This window comes from Micrasema longulum, unplaced genomic scaffold (assembly GCF_059751315.1).
Source record: "Micrasema longulum isolate JH-2025_06_02 unplaced genomic scaffold, ASM5975131v1 h1tg001716l, whole genome shotgun sequence".
Lineage (NCBI taxonomy): Eukaryota > Metazoa > Arthropoda > Insecta > Trichoptera > Brachycentridae > Micrasema > Micrasema longulum.
Genome location: NW_028278894.1, coordinates 83,935 through 100,654, shown reverse-complemented (window position 1 = coordinate 100,654; position 16,720 = coordinate 83,935). Strand labels below are relative to the sequence as shown.

At 30.9% G+C, this 16,720-nt stretch overlaps 1 protein-coding gene across 1 annotated transcript in view; it reads right to left on the bottom strand.

The window, feature by feature from the left end:
- Positions 1 to 273: 273 nt before the first annotated feature.
- LOC148274231 (paired box protein Pax-1-like) overlaps positions 274 to 16,720 on the bottom strand; it is a 69,646-nt gene continuing 53,199 nt past the window's right edge. Inside the window, exon 2 of the mRNA XM_088237413.1 lies at positions 274 to 2,673. Within this exon, the coding sequence (XP_088093539.1) occupies positions 2,057 to 2,673 (617 nt within the window). The 3' untranslated portion in view covers positions 274 to 2,056. The remainder of the gene's footprint in view (positions 2,674 to 16,720) is intronic.

Genomic DNA, 16,720 nt, shown 5'->3' with positions numbered 1-16,720 from the left:
ACACAAATTGGTAAAATTATGTATGCGAACGCTAAATTTTAGAACACCGCTCAATTTTGATCGCAAATGGAAAAAAAATTGTAAAAAACCACTATGACACTTTTCCAAACATTCTAATAAGAACACATTCATATGTGTACCTTAAAGGATAAACCCAGAGAGTCGTATTGAACGAAATGTTAAGAAAATAAGATTTTGTAATTGTGCAATGTCCAGAATATCATAACTTTTGAACCAAATGAGATAATTTCAATCTATAAAGATTTTTCAATATTTATTATTTTGACAATAAAAGTACTTATTAAAATAGTATAGGTACTGATGTTTTATACATTAAAACATAGCGGATTCCACGTTTTTATTTCATCTTTTAAAATAATTTTTTGACGAAAGTTGACTCAAGTGCTTTACGCCTTATACGACAATTTCTGCATTTTAAAATTCAAAAAAGGCAAAAAATGTACACCCGCATTTTCTCCCCTGAGGTACAGATATTATTCTGACACAATAACTCATTCGTTTTCTGATTTAGAATCATCCGCGTTTATGCACAGTATTGATTTTTTTTTCAAAAAGGAAATATGGTCATTAGTTTTTATGAGCTGGGAAAATATTGAAATATTTACGCCATTTTCTTTTCAAAATGGGAAACGAGTTGTAGTAAAGTGGGGACCATTCCTCGGACCTCCTCATCCGGAATCCGCGACCACTACCCATCGGACTAAAATCTGTCTTATAAAGCGTATTTTATTGCGTTTTGATGATTTGCGATGCACAAGCAGTAAATTAAACCATGTTTATTACAATATGCCATTTTTCGATATTATTTCAGGGTGATTACTTTTCATTCTAATCCTTCCCTTGAACAATCTTCAAAGTCATTAGGATGGAAAAATAGAAGACTTTTAAGAAGAATGCATTTAAAATTGACACATTACAATTCTTAGGTTTGTCGTTGTTACTGGAAGAAAAAAATTTGAATCAAAATAATACGTTTAAAAAAAGGTGCAATTTTTTCATCCTCACGAATGTACAGAACGCATTGCATATCTATCATATTAAAGATAGGTCGATTTCCCCTGTTACTATTTTCTTTATCTGCATTTTTTCAACTTTACACAAAGCTAAATGATGTTTGTTTATGGATAGGTACATAATCATCGTCGTATAGTCAAATAGAAAAGTTACAAGTGTGTAAAATATGCCATTTTAATTAGTAAGTAATTGTTTTCATGTTTTTCATGACTTTTATCGTGATAAGACGTGAGGCTACGCAGAAAAGTGCCGTCGTGTGTGATGAGAAAATGCTTGCGTTCCGCTGTTACTGGAAAAAACCGAACAGACATCGTCGATGATACTGCAATACCGCGTAACTATCTGTAGGAAAGTAGTGACACTCGCTACACAACAGATGTCGCTATGTGCTAGTCATGACGTAAGAGTGGGCGGAGCCAGGTGGAACGCGGCGACCGGCAACAGGCTGAGGGTAAAAGCGATCTGACATATTTCTTTATATTAAACTCAATCTCAACAACCATTATATTTTTTGGTTACGTGAAGTTATTACACTATCAATTGATTTTTTTGGCAGAGGATGCTAAAAAACGTCCTGTTAATATATTACTAACGATTTTAACCTACCAAAAATACCGCTGGAGTATAAGAAAAACTTTGATAATTTGGAGCGAAAATAGCAATAATTTATAACAAATGGCTGTTAGTCCCTACAACAAATTGATTTGTAATATTAGCTAAATATGAGATGCGGTTAGTAAGGCAATATCGTGTTTATTTGTAATACGTCAATGTGCTTATATACGAACTTCTACCTTTGTAAAAAGCGGACTGTATTATTACAGTCAACTTTTTCTTTCATAATACAGCAAGTAAAATTTGCAAAATCAGCTACATTTCTCATTCTAATTTGTGATCCTTGTAATGCCGCCATTAGTTTTGACTTGTCTAAATATCTACTAAAACGTATTTTAATTCACAAGTATAACATTTGTCTCTTTGAATACTGAAAGTCAGATGTGCACCACATCCACGCCTAGCGTCAGAGGGGGCCCGGCGGAGGGGGCGGCGCCCCCTGGAGGTACATGTAGTAGTTATAGGGCGGGTGGTGAGGCGGGGGCGCGGGCCGCTGGGGCGGGGCCCAGCACGGCGGTCCTGGCGGCGACGGAGGGGCTTTGCCACCCTGGTGACTGTAATACAAAGGACCGGGGTATAAGGGAGTGTAGAGATGCGTGTGCGCCGGCGGAGCGCCGATTGAACCGATTTTATTTCTCAGTATCCTCGAAATCGAGCTGACGGACGGCACGTTATATTTGTCACAAATTCCGTCAGAGAGCAATCTGTCTCTTATCTCCCAGGCGAATATCCCGGGATCCTTCTGCTTCAACTCCTTGATGTATGACACCACTTTCGGGGTTGTGACCCTGGGCTTCGATCCCCCGATCGCTCCGGGTAGGATGCTGCCCGTCTCGTGGTAGCGCGCCAGGATCTTGGACACGCAGCCGTGGGACACTCGCAGCTGGCGGGAGATGTCGCAGGGTCGGATCCCGAGCTGGGCGAGCTCCACAATACGCAGGCGGACCCCGTTAGGGAGGGGGCGCCCGTTGACGAACACCCCTCCCAGCTGGTTCACCTCCCCGTACTGCTGAACTTGCCCATCTGAAAATTAAAAAATATATATATTAATGCAAATAAAATCATTCTGGAAGATATATCACTAGAGATTGAGAACCTTTTTTAGAAGCAAATATAGTAGTAGCATTAAGCACAAGTACCCAGTAAGTTGTAACATTAATATTTTTTTGGAAATTGCGCAATGTTCTGTGCCATGAATTGAAATTTTCAATTTACTTTGTTTTATTTTTTATCTTGTTTTGATTACCTTTATGAGCACACACTATTTATATGTGTGTTTATATCCTTTTTCCTATATATAAAATATATTTAAGTATTTACTTATTTACTAGCCGTTTGGCTATTCTTTAATTTTAATGGTATTATTTTACATTTTTTACTTAAAAATTGTTTTTTCTTTAAACCATTCTTATCTGGTTTTGTTGAGTTTTTTCTTCTTAATAATATTTTTCAGAGCATCAAAAATAAAATAATATATGTTCATTATTTTATACGTGTACAGTATTATGTCTGTACTCTTTTATTTGATTATTAATTAAAACTAATGTCTGAGCACCTGATGACAAACTATTATTAAATAATGATGTAATAACTTATATTTCCACATAAGTTATTAATTTTAAAAAATACTTGGTACACTTCCACTTATTTATTTTGACCAATTAGCGCTTTCACCCTCTAATGGGCATCTACAGACTAGTCGAAATAATTTAAATGAAATATTATTGAATAGTTTATCGGGACAAATATGTTTTAATACATTGTTTTCTTTATAATGTATTAATATTGTAACAATGTGTATATTGTATTGAATAAAGACTCTATAAAAAAAAAATAGTTACTAAAAAAAAATAAAAAATAAAAATAAAAAAAAAGTATTATGAGGATAAAACACCTTGTATGGAAATATTGATGACTTGATAATTCAAGTAGATAACGATGACAGCGACACCTGCGACGCGGAAGATGAAGCTGAACTCAGTTTTATAGAAGAAGATCCATTTTTGGGTGTTGAGTTTTTAGTTTCTGAATCTGATTCTCAATAAGATTTAAATATGTTTTTTTATCTATATATATATATATATATATATTATAAAGAAGAGTGTCCGTCGGTCTGCCCGTTTGTATTCTGTACAAATCTTTAAAACACGAGGAATGTCACCGTCTACATGAAACCACCTTATATTATATTTAAAGTTACATGTTATTTTTTTTTTCTACCAACTTGTGTTAAAAAACATTAACAATTCTATCTTTACTGTATGTTTCGATAATAAAAATATTTTACTATTAAGTGATGTTTGTATGTTATTTATTGTATTTCATTTTATTTTGAGATCAGTGGGTACCTATCTATATTGCAATGAAAAAATATTTTTGTTTAATTAATATTTTACAAAATTGCAGGATACTCAGCTTTACATTTCCAGCATGTGTTCTATTTTTAGTATTGCCATTTAAACAACAGTGGCGCCCTCCCTTGTTTTCTACTCTTTATTGACAGACTGTACCTGTATTTTAATGCCAATCTATAGAGGCTTTCGTAAGCATGTCGATTGGCTTAAAAAAACATGAAATACTCATGAATAATAAATGAAATACTAACAATACAAAAATGCGAAAGTGGGTTTGTCGGTTTGCGTTTTATTCGAGTCGCAACGGAGCAACCGATCAACGTGATTTTTTGCATGGGGATAGCCACAGAGCTAAGAAATATTACAGGCTACTTTTCATTGAAAAAATATAACTACACCGGGAAAATTTTTGGTGAAAAAATGAATTAATATTAAAACAATGATGCTAAGTCGCCATAAACTAACGGATAAAAGTTTTTTTATAAAGCGATAGTTGGAGGACCAAAAATCGATACAGTATACTGTTCATCCCGAAGAAATAAATCATTCCATAGAAAAACTTCTTATTGCTAAACGACAAAACGAATTAATTTTTCCCTAATATCACGCGAGCGAAGCCGCGGGGAAAAGCTAGTAATTCGTCAGGTTTCTGGAACAAATTGGTAACTAACATTATACTAGTTGAGATATTGTACTTTAGGCGTTAGCTCATCCCAAATTAACAATTGAAATAAAACAGCAAGTTTAATATTATAAAGTGTTCTTTTTTGTATTTACAAAATATAATCTGAAATATTTTCAACAATGTTTGATTATGTCCAAATGCTTGCAGACTGGCTGGATTTCCTCCCTAGGGATAAAGGTTTCAGCTCTTTCACTTCACAAAAGTCAACAGATGGAAGAGTTGAGGAAATGTGGATGTTCAAACATGGGCAGAATGGTGAATGTTACACAGTGTGTAAAGTGGCCACTTAAACCAGCCAATAGGTCATAAGCCCTGTAAATGCCTAGACTTCCAAATTTCTTCTCGAAAACTTTTTCCCTCTCTGTTGAAATAAATTTAAATATGAAATATTTTCATTTACTTTTTAAATACAGATTAATTGATGCCAGTTATGCAGATTTCTCACTTTTCGAAAATTTTAAATTACCAACTTGTTTCAGAAACTCGTCAAAATAGACTTAGCCCAGACTTCCATATGTATTTCCTATTTAAAAAAAAAACTATTTTTTTCAATTGAAATTTTATTTTAAACCCTTACGGATTCCGTGCATCTAACAATATATTTTTTCTTTTTGAAAAAATTTATATTCTACTCTTAATGATAATATTTTTAACATTTTTTGTGAAAGTTGTCTGAGTCTTTTGTTTAGTTTTGTCTGGTAGTTTATTGTATAGTTTCAGTCCATGGTTTTTTAGTCTCGACTCTCCTTGTCTCGTTTTACAAAGTTGTATACGATATTGTTCTGCAATTTTTTTCAAGTTTTGGTGCTTCGTCTACAATTATACTAGTGGCTAATTTATGAATAAATTTTTAGGAGTCTAGTAGAGAAAGTTCGGTTTCATTTAATTATTTAGTTTGTTTAAAGAGTTCTTAAGTTGTTGTTAGATAATATAACAACTTTAATATTTTATTTTGTTGTCTTTGTAGTCTGTTTATGTGATTTTGATTTCTCTATTAAAATATATATCAATCTTGATGGACTCGCTAGGCGATGAAATATAGCACTTGTCTGCAAATATGACAATGAAAAAAACAACGTTATAAATTATCGCCTTTATTCTAAAGACGTGTCCCATTGTTGACAGAATCATGGTTACCTTAAAATACTTGGCCAAGTTGACTCTGATTCTGGATGTCATAATTTAATATTATTATTATGTGTATACTGATTAAATTGCTGTAATCAATTGTAACTGTAAGTTTGTACTATTATGACAATACAAAGTCGCCATTCAAAATTATACTCAGTCAACTAATTGTAATAAGACTAATGAGACAGTCCCACTAAATGTCAAGGAAGATCGTCTAAGTCTAAAAATATATTGTACGAGCTGAACCCGGCAATGCTTTGCTATTGCTAGATTTGAGTACATAGGTACTCGTACATATATTAAATGAACACAATTTAAAGTTTAATATCAACTATTGTATTTAGTGAAAATCAGATATTTACGTAAATACATGATTATTTTTGTGTTTTGGATTGCATAAATTGTGAGCATATGCGGTGACAGGGAACTTTGATAAATAGGTATTTGAACATTGTTTTCCTGTCACTATCTTGCAGATGCCTCTCCGATACTATATATATATTTGGATAATTTATATAGCGCTGTTTTTGAGAAAATCACCTCAAGGGCGCTGTACAATAAATAAATATCCAACCACGTCTTGCAGCTACAGAGCGCATGGACGGTTGGGATTCTTGTTCCTCGTCTCCAATTATGATATACAGGAGCTAGATTAGAGCACGTCTTGCAGCTACAGAGCGCATAGACAATAAGAAATCTATCTTATTTGACAATAAAGTTTAGAGATTTAGTGATATTTGAAAAAAAAAACAAATTTATAAAAATAGAAGTTAGATTACAACAAGTCTTGCAGCTACTGAGCGTATGGACGGTTGGAATTCTAGACCTCATTTACTAAATTGGCCTGTGCGAAAAAGACAACTGCATGTTGAACCTTTTGTTAGAAAAGACAAAATCTACCTTTAATCATTTTTCTATCATCGGGAAACTCAAATGAAGTACTTAAATGATATTAAAAGTTTTAAAAAGTTACCTTTATATTTTTAGCAAAAAATTAAGATATTACGTTATTTGTCATTTTTGGTCCTTGGCACCACAATTTGTGCAAAGCAGGATTTTTTTCAGTATTTTGTCCTTGATAAGCATGCCAATATGCAAGTTTTAAGTCCTGTTTGAATTCGATCATCGAAAAATTGCTGTTTTTGACCCCCCCTAACCTAAATATATATCAACATTTCCTAATACGTACGTACTAAAAAATAAAAATAAATATTTTCATAAAATTAATATAACTACGCACTCGTATTTATTTTAGGTAAAAGCACTTAAATAAATTCAATATGTCGAACGGTTTCAGAACATGACGTCTTGATCCGGGTGACATCACGGGACCACGATCACAAAATGTAATGCATTTAATTAGGTAGCTCAGGAAAAAAATAACAACTATTTATTCCTAAACTAAATAATACTCTTTACTAACATTAATAATAATTTATTTTTTAAATTAATTCAGACTCTCCTTGATGACACTCTAGCTAATTTTCTTCTCTTTTCTATTTAAATATCTCACTGGGCACAATCCGAATCGAGGCATTCATTTACATTATGCTCTTAGTTATCACGGTTGGTATCCAAATAATAAATACATACACTAGCGGACCCGTCAGACGTTGTCCTGCCCGAAAGTTGGCTGCCCTGCTATTAGCTTGGAAAAAGACTTTTCATTGATAAGCAGGTACCTAACTACTTGTTTGTGATTGAATTCCAAAACTTAAAATTGATAATATTAAAATATTTCTTTTCAGTAGGTACCTAGGTACTTGTTTATGGTTGAATTCCCAAACATAAAATAAATATGTTTTCAAATATTGCATTCTTTTTGCAAACGCCAAGCTCCGGTCGTCTCACCAACAAAGGGGTGTACTTATGTAGGAATACGATTTTTTTAAATGTATTGAATTCAATATTATTTTAGAGCTACCAAAATTCCAATAAAAAGAAACAAATGGGTAGAAATTATAAGGAATTCAAGAAAAGAATCTGATGGACTAAAAACAAATGCTGTTTGTAAACATTCAAAAACAATTTTTTTTTATACATAAAAAAACAACATCTTTCCATTTTTATTGTAAATGCATTCTCCTCGAATGCAACTCTGGTAGATCGATGAATTAAACATTTATGCTCCGAACTTATTTTTTACATATTCGATTAAAGATTTTATCTACGAACACGCACAGCGTAAAGATCTATGTTTCTCTGAAAACCGCACGTAAATTGGTTAAGCCGCTCCTCCTAAGGAGTAAGGTGACATGACACGTACAGAGGAATTATATATAAAGATATACATACACATATATACATGCACCTATATACCAACAAAAATAATAAAATAAATAAGCACGACACAAGTAGTACTGTAGAGCCGAGAAACAATCCACTGTCGCGGGTAATTAAGGCCCTCTACACCGGCAAGCTCCTGATAGCCCAACATCCGCACAAATATTTATCTATATATTATATGAACATTAATCCACAGAGGAAAATACAGTTGGAATACTATGCAAACTTTCTATCATTGTTCCTTCCAAAGTTTTAAGAAATAACCCTCTTTTTCACATACCTCTTGTTTCATCTAATTATAGGCAAAATTCATATTTATGGCGAACTTTTAATAATTTTAATGTAATAAATAAATCATTTAACATAGATTTATTTGCAAATAATCTTAATGACGTACGGCGTTTGCTTTCGAAATAATTCGTAGTATTTTTTCTTTTCTTTTGAATTTACATTTAATTACTATTCATTTTATGTTCGAGAATCTTTTTTAACTTACTGTGATGCTACTTGTGAAAACCCGTAATTGGCTTATTTGTTTTGTTATATATATATAATAATTATAGCTGTTGGTTACCCAAATAAATAAAAGAAAATAAATATTTACGCAGTGCCAGAGATGTACCATCTGGTCAAGATCCTTTTCATTCCATAAGAAAATGAAGTTTGTATCCATCGACTCACGAGGATAAAAAAACCGTTAAGGAAAATAACTTTAAATTTGTATTAATTAATACTAAGAATTAAAAATATACGCATGAGAATAAAAAATAAATTATGATATGTTTATAGATAAGCTGTTTTTTTATCCGTCTAATATATAATAAAAACATTTAACCCTTCAAAACATTAAACGTTTACTAAGAAATTCTTGAAAAATCATTAAAATATTATTTCAAAGCGAACTCTATTTTTTAATAGGCCGCGCCGCTGCATAGTGTCAAATTAAGAATTTTGAAAATATCAAAGGACGCTTTGGGGACGCGTACTCCGCTAACACACTAGGGCCAAGTTTTTAAAAGCTAATGCTATTTTTCAGCAACGTTTATTACATTAATGCCGATTATTTTATGTATTGTCTGTGTCCAGGAGAATGAGGAATACAGTTCTGTATGAAATATAATAAGAACCCTGAACGAGTATTTTTGACTCGGTGGCTACTTTCAGGTAAAAATTTCAAAAAAGAAAATCGAGTGGGAGATGGAAAATAATCAAATTTAACGCTTAATTAACAAACAATATAAAATTTTAGAACTGACTTATTTTTTTTTGTCTTTATTCAAGAAAATACGCATCTTACCACAATATTATTTTACATAAATACACGGACAATAATACAGACCAAAATTGACACTAAGTCGTTGGAACAATAGGCAAAGTCCCTCAGTAACTACACATGTGCGTTTCCAGAAATTATCAAGCAGCCAGTCGGCCACACGGCGACGGTATCTACCTACTGTCTACAAAAGCTTCTCTTCGGACATCTATATCCTTTTGTTAACCATAAAGTTGAAACAGTGATTTATTTATATAGTTTTTTATTGTTTACTTCTTGGCGTGAAGATTTGACAAATTTACTACTATGCTCTATGTTTACGTTTATTTTTTGCAAATTTATTGATATCATTAATTTTATCTTGCTAGAATTCCACTCGTCCATGCGCTTAGCAGCTGCGATACGTGCTGTAATCTAGCTCCTAGCTCCTGTTTATTTTAATTTTTAGTTGATCTCAATTAGAAACAAGGAACTAGAATCCCAACCATTCATGCGCTCTATAGCTGCAAGACGTGCTGGGATATTTATTTGTTGTACAGCGCCCTTGAGGTGATTTTCACAAAAATGGCGCTGTATGAATTGTCCAACTATAAATATATATAAAAGATTAAACATGTCCCGATTGTCCCGATAACTATCAAATAATATTGCACTCTTAAGATGTATATACTCTAATATTGCGCTGCTATCTGGTCCCCGGTTTATGAATGGAATATTGATAAAAAAATCTCGAAACAAGTAGAATACAAATTTCATTTGCATTTTCCAAATCAAATAGTTTCTTTAAAAATTAATTATCTTGGTTCATTAACAGAAGAGATATCTTCGATCAGATCCCGTTTTACAAAATTTTAAATAACAAGTTTGATTCCCCAGCACTAATTAATGTACTTGCTTACCGTGTCCCGTCCAGACCAACTAGACTGCCTGATATTTTTTTTATTTCCAACATCAAAACTATCATCGGAAACATTCTTCTATCTCTCATATATGTGAAACATTTAACAATAATTTTAATAGTCAAGATATATTTAACACTCCATAAAATAGGTACAGAAGAGAACTAATAGGCTTGATTAAGAATAACAGAATAGACGTTTTGTTTTTTTATTTTTTTTTATTTCTCGTCATCAAATCAAATGCAATTTCCCACACCTGTTTTCCTTCATTTATCTTTCACCACTCCTAATTAATTTCTTAGTTTCCATTCCCACTATCTCCTTGTTTTGTCCATATTTCTTTTATTTTGGTTTATTTTTTTATATGGTTTAAACCGTCGTCGCTTTATTTTATTACAATTAAATGAATATATGTTATTGGGTGGCAGGTCCTACTGTTTTTATGCATAAATTATATTTATATTAATTTAACCTGTACATCTGTTTGTGTTCGAAATAAATAAATAAAAGTTTTTCATCGAGTGGTCAGACATAAATGAAAAAAAAATTAATAAAATAAAATAAATAACCACAAAGTTAATGCTTCAAATATAAACTTTATAAAAGAAAAAAAAAAAAGTAAAGTTATTTAAAGTTTATATAAGTTCTTAAGATGTTATGAACTAACTTAATGAAGCATAAATAAAAATAATAAAAAAATAAATAAGTGTTAATTGAAATATTTTTTTTTTTTAATTCTTGTGGTTTATGGATTTAACTAAGGCTTTTCACAAAGTTCTGCTGAAGGGCGTCATTAACTAACATTGTTAACAATTTTACTTATTAAATGTAGGTATCCTTCGAAACTTGGACTTTGAGATATTTAGAATGGAATTTTAAATATAGATATATATATGTAATGCAAAACAAATCGGCCTGATTTATTTGAAATTTAATTATTTCTAAAATTAGCTTTGCATGTTTTGTATATAACGCGGTACGAATAATCTGATTGTTATCCAGTCAGGGTTTCCTATAGTCCGGTTTCCATATAACGCAGTATGAATTAATCCCGTTATAGGAGGGTTGACTGTACAACAAATAATAATAATAATAAATCTTTATTAACCGTAATATACAATGCCATACATACTAAAATAATAACAAAAATATACACAGATAAATTGCGGACTTATTGCCACTTGCAATTTCTTACAGTCTAACCAAAACTAAATAAAAAAAATAGAATAAAAATTCATTTCAGAAATAAAAATAAAATAAATAAATGAAAAAGTTTACAAAAACACAAAGAGTGAAAACATCACACAAGATTGTGATGTATATTGCTTACATAAATTATATTTAATATGTTAACAAAACTAAATATATGAATATAGGAAACAAAAGAATAGAAATTACACCATCAATTGTAATAGAAAATGAAAAACTTAATGAAGTCACTGAAATTAAATATTTAGGTGTAATGTTGGATTCAAAACTTACATTTCACCAAAACGCTAAGATGGTAATAAATAAGATTGCAAAAAGAATATCAATTTTGGGAAGGATCAGAAGATTTATTGATAAGGACTCCTGCAAAACTATTTACAAAGCAATTATTGAACCACACGTTAACTACTGTAGTAGCATTTTATTTTTATCAAACAAAGAAAACATAGATAAACTAACTGTATTACAAAATAAAGCCTTTAGAATCATTTCGAAAAAAAACAGATATACGAGGGTAAAGTCGATGGTAAATGAAATGAAATTATTAACATATAAACAAAGAATATTTTACAATACAATGATATTTGTTCATAAAATTATAAACTCTAATAAAAAAACAGAATTTTGGAAAAAAATTGATCGGAACCAGCATGAACACGATCACAATACTAGAGAAAAGAACAAAATTAGACTTCCATTTAGGAAAAAGGCAAAGTCACAAAATTCAATTTTATTTAAAGCAATTAAAAAGTATTACGAAATGGAAAAAAATATTTATGAAGAAAAAAACATATCAAAATTTAAAATAATGGTCAAGACATATGTGATAAACAATTTTTAAATTAAATATATTTGCAATGTTATTATTAGAACACACATAACAATATGTATGATATGTGTGCCCTACTTTAAGATTTAAATAAAAATAAATAAAAAAAATAATATTTTGTATATATTACATTATTCTATTACATCTTCCAAATATTCATTTATATTTTAGAAACTTTTCAACATACCTGCAATTTTTTTAACACAGATTATTTCCATAATTTTGTTGTATAATATCAAGAGTACTGTGCAGATAAGCCAAGAAACAAGCCGCTGCGCTGTTGCGGAATATTATTATTATTTGTCAAAGGAATGTAATCCGTACGGGTTTTTAAATAAATGTTTAAACACAATAAGTACGATAATTTTTTGTTTCTTCTTTTTTTATATTTTATTAATTGAAAAAAAATCAGAAACTAGGTTTGTAGAAACTATCCCTTGAACAGAACGAACAGGCGCAGGCGGCACTACAAAAACAGTCATCCATCTCCAAACTGTCGGGAAATTAATTCTTTAAGCAGGGGAACTCTACACCCAAAGAATGTTGTCACAAGAAACTTCATGTTTTGCTACTTTTTTTCTCGTTTGTCTTTAATATGTCTAATGTCTGGATGAGTGTGAACTTCGGGTCAGATGTCGGGCTTTGATATCGGCTCGAGGATATCTGAAACGACTAATATAATGTCATTTAAAATATCCTTTTAATTTTACTGAAAATTTCAAAGAAATCAGGATTAAAGTGTTTTAACTTTTGGGTGGCTATGATTTCACACGATACAAGACTTGATATATCTCTCTTATTTTTTTGAATGATGAAGTTGTATTTTTGTAATCCTCAAATGGCCATTTTCACACCGGATTTGGAAGTAAAATTTGTATAAATATGCTAGATTTTAATACAAAAAATATTCATCTTTGCTACGCGAATAATGAATTCCGCCAATACAGCAATAAATCTGTAAAAGAGAGAGCACGAAGATAGAGCTCATAACAAGGAAGACAGAGACGTTGTTCTGGGGCCAGTGTTTTGTGTGAGACAGATTCAGTCGGTTAGTGACAGTGATGGGGGAAGCGCGTATGTAAAATGAGCGGCGTATTTTTGATTTTTAATTTATTTTACAATTACAGGGCTAAATTATTTGTATATTTGCATAAATTATGGAAAAGGAATTATTAAATAGCATGTCTCCATGTTTTTTTTTAAATTCTCTGAACTTTAGAATATTTCGTCTTTTGCTTAAGGTAACACGATGTTACATCACCGCGCGCAAAGGTATTATTTGCCACAGTATTTTAAGAGTTAAAATCAAATTAGGTAAAAAAATGAATCCATTTTGAACATTTCGATTAATAACCCATCCACACCCAGTGGTGCATAGGACATTGAATTGGTACTCCAGCTGCAACACTTTTCTATACAATAGTGAGTTAAATTAAGAAGCGAGACGAATACATGTTTTAAGGTAAATGTATCCATTTTAGTACACACGAGTCCCGACTTAAAACGGAATTTTCTTACAAGTCGAGACATGAAAATTTGTAATTCCGCCATTGTAAAATTGTGTATTATATTTATATTTAAAAAAGGTTAAGATTTAAACATGCGTTAAACAGTTTGTAAATATTTTTTATATTACGTAGTTATAAATTATGTTTATTTGTGCCCTATTTGAAGATTAAGTATAAAATAAGCTAATAAAAATAATCGAACTACGACTAAAATCCAACTATAATAATAATAATAATCAATAAAGGTTTCCGCTCTTTTACTTTAAAAAAATCAACACATCGACGAATTGAAGAAATACAGATGTAAAGTAGCCACTTTAATCTACACTATCTGAATATTTTATTATTTTCTTTCACCTCCTTCGTTCCTTTCAACTTTTACCCCTTCCTCTCTTCATAGTAAAGTATAGATATTTAGTTCATTTTTGTTGATAAAAAAAACAAAAACATAATTTTTTTCTTTCATAATTAAAATATTCTAATATACTCGTACACTCTACAATATGTTAATGTACTACCTACTTATTTTATCAACACGAACGGATTGAGAAGGTAGGAAGAAATTGCCTTAAGGCAATATGCCCGCCCTAATATTTTATATATAAACTGTGTATGTATATAAAGTGTTGAAATAATATAAAAACCAGCTAATGACAGGTCATAAGCCCTGTAAATGACAAGGCATCTATATTTTCTTCTTTATAACGTTATTAATCGTAACATGTTTTGAGCTTTCTTATTAGCCTTGGAACATATTTGACTAACAAGATCTCCATGGATTGGTAGGTCAGCGACAATGAGGGGGGTATGTACAGTAACGGCGACCGGTGACAGTGGTGACAGTGGTGACAGTGGTGACTGGTGAGCCCCGCCCGTTTGCCCCGCGGTATAAATATACGACGTACCTAATTTATGAAGACACATTCGACTATTTTGGGACTAGAATAAAGATATGCCAGCTGATCTTACAGCCAATTTAGAGATATATCAAATTCTTTACATCCTGCATATTTCCGCCGCGATAACTCATTAATTTTCCCATTGTCTTGGACATTTGAATCATTTCCTATATTTGAGAAGCCTTTGCTGCAATTCGAGTCTTCTTCTTTTTGTGGTGCCTCTCCGTGGTGGAGATTGTCAATCAATCATCTGCTCGATTATGAAATAATCTACCTACTAGTGTCAGAGTCCCCTTCTTTATTTTCATTCAAATCACGAATGAAATGTCACTTCCTGAATATTTTAGTTTTTCCTTTCTCCTTCCCCTTCCTTGCCTCTTTTCATAGTATAGTGTAAATATTTAGGCAATTTTTATTTCAGAAAAAACATATTTGTGTATCAGTATTCTGTTATATAATGAAAATGTTATAATATTATATATCAACAAATTGTTCATATACTACTGATTTTTCAAATTAATCGGTTTGGGTAGGTAGGAAGAAATTGCTTTAAGGCAATATGCCAGCCCTTATGCATTTGTATTTAAACTGTATATGTATTATATGACTGGTGACTCATTTCAAATGAAATTTAGTACATATAAAATGGCTCTTCTCCTGTATTTAATTGGTAATAGTTCTAGATAACTATTTGTTACTATTGTTAAAAATAGTTTAAACTTCTCTATTAGTGTTTTTATTTCTTTTTTCGTTTCTTTTCTTGAATTTATTTATTAGTACAAAATATTTCTCTTCATAATTTTTTTCTTACATCATTATATATTTTTATTCATAAATAAATAATATTTACCTAAGTATTAGTTTTAAATAATGATACATGTAAATTTCTTTATTTTTATCATTTAATGTTATTCAAAATTGTTTTCTTAGTTTTTTTAAACTAGTTTAAAGTATTTCGAATACCAAATTATAATTTTTTATCGATAATTATATAATTGGTAATATTTTATTTTTTTATAAAGTTGATCTTTTTTAGACTTTCTAAATTTGTTAATTAATAACATTGTTTTAAATGCTCTGTATTATTTATAATTATGCTTACATGTATGTATATTTAATTGTATTTGTAACTAATATGTAAAAGGCACTAAGTGCCGTTTATTTCAATATTTTTTTTTTATATATATTTATATTTTTTGTTATTATAATTTTTTGTTTTTTTTTTTAATATACTTAAGAGGTAGGTAATATTTAAGAAATAAATAATAATAACATAGCAATAAAATACATATTAAATTTTCATTTTTTTGTTTTATTTTAAATTTTCCTTACTATTTTGCAAATGCAATATGTAGTATTATTTTTTATAGTAAACGCCAATTTTTCGCCAATGAACGGTATTTATTTATGAGGAAAAAAAAACTAATCGACACGAGCGCTGACTTAGAGATTACACACGCGTTGACTTATGACTGCGATAACTTAAGCATGTTCATTATTGTATTTAAAGTATTAACTTTGTGGTCCAAGATTTTACTAAATGTTATTAAATATTTGTAAATAACTACTTACCGACTTTTCTATGCCTACCGGTTTCGAGACGTACCCGTCTCTTCGTCACGACACCAATTAAACCAACACGCAAACCAACATGCAAAATCAAAAAAAATAAATTAAAACAACAAAAAAAATTTTGGTTTAATTGGTGTCCTGACAAAGAGACGGGTACGTCTCGCAACCGGTAAACATAGAAAAGTCGGTAAGTGGTTATATACAAATATTTAATAACATTTAGTAAAATGTTTATTATTGTTCACTGTGATCGCTCAAAGGCTTATCATGTTTTTAAACACGTCGATAGTTATTTGTGATTGAGCTACTGCGCGGTCTTAGCTGTCCACGAAGGTGGCTCAAGACAATATTGTCCTATCTTTTATATTGTCTTCGTGTGTATCCCGCTTTGCGAATCAAAAAATGAGTTAGGACTGCGGTAAAAT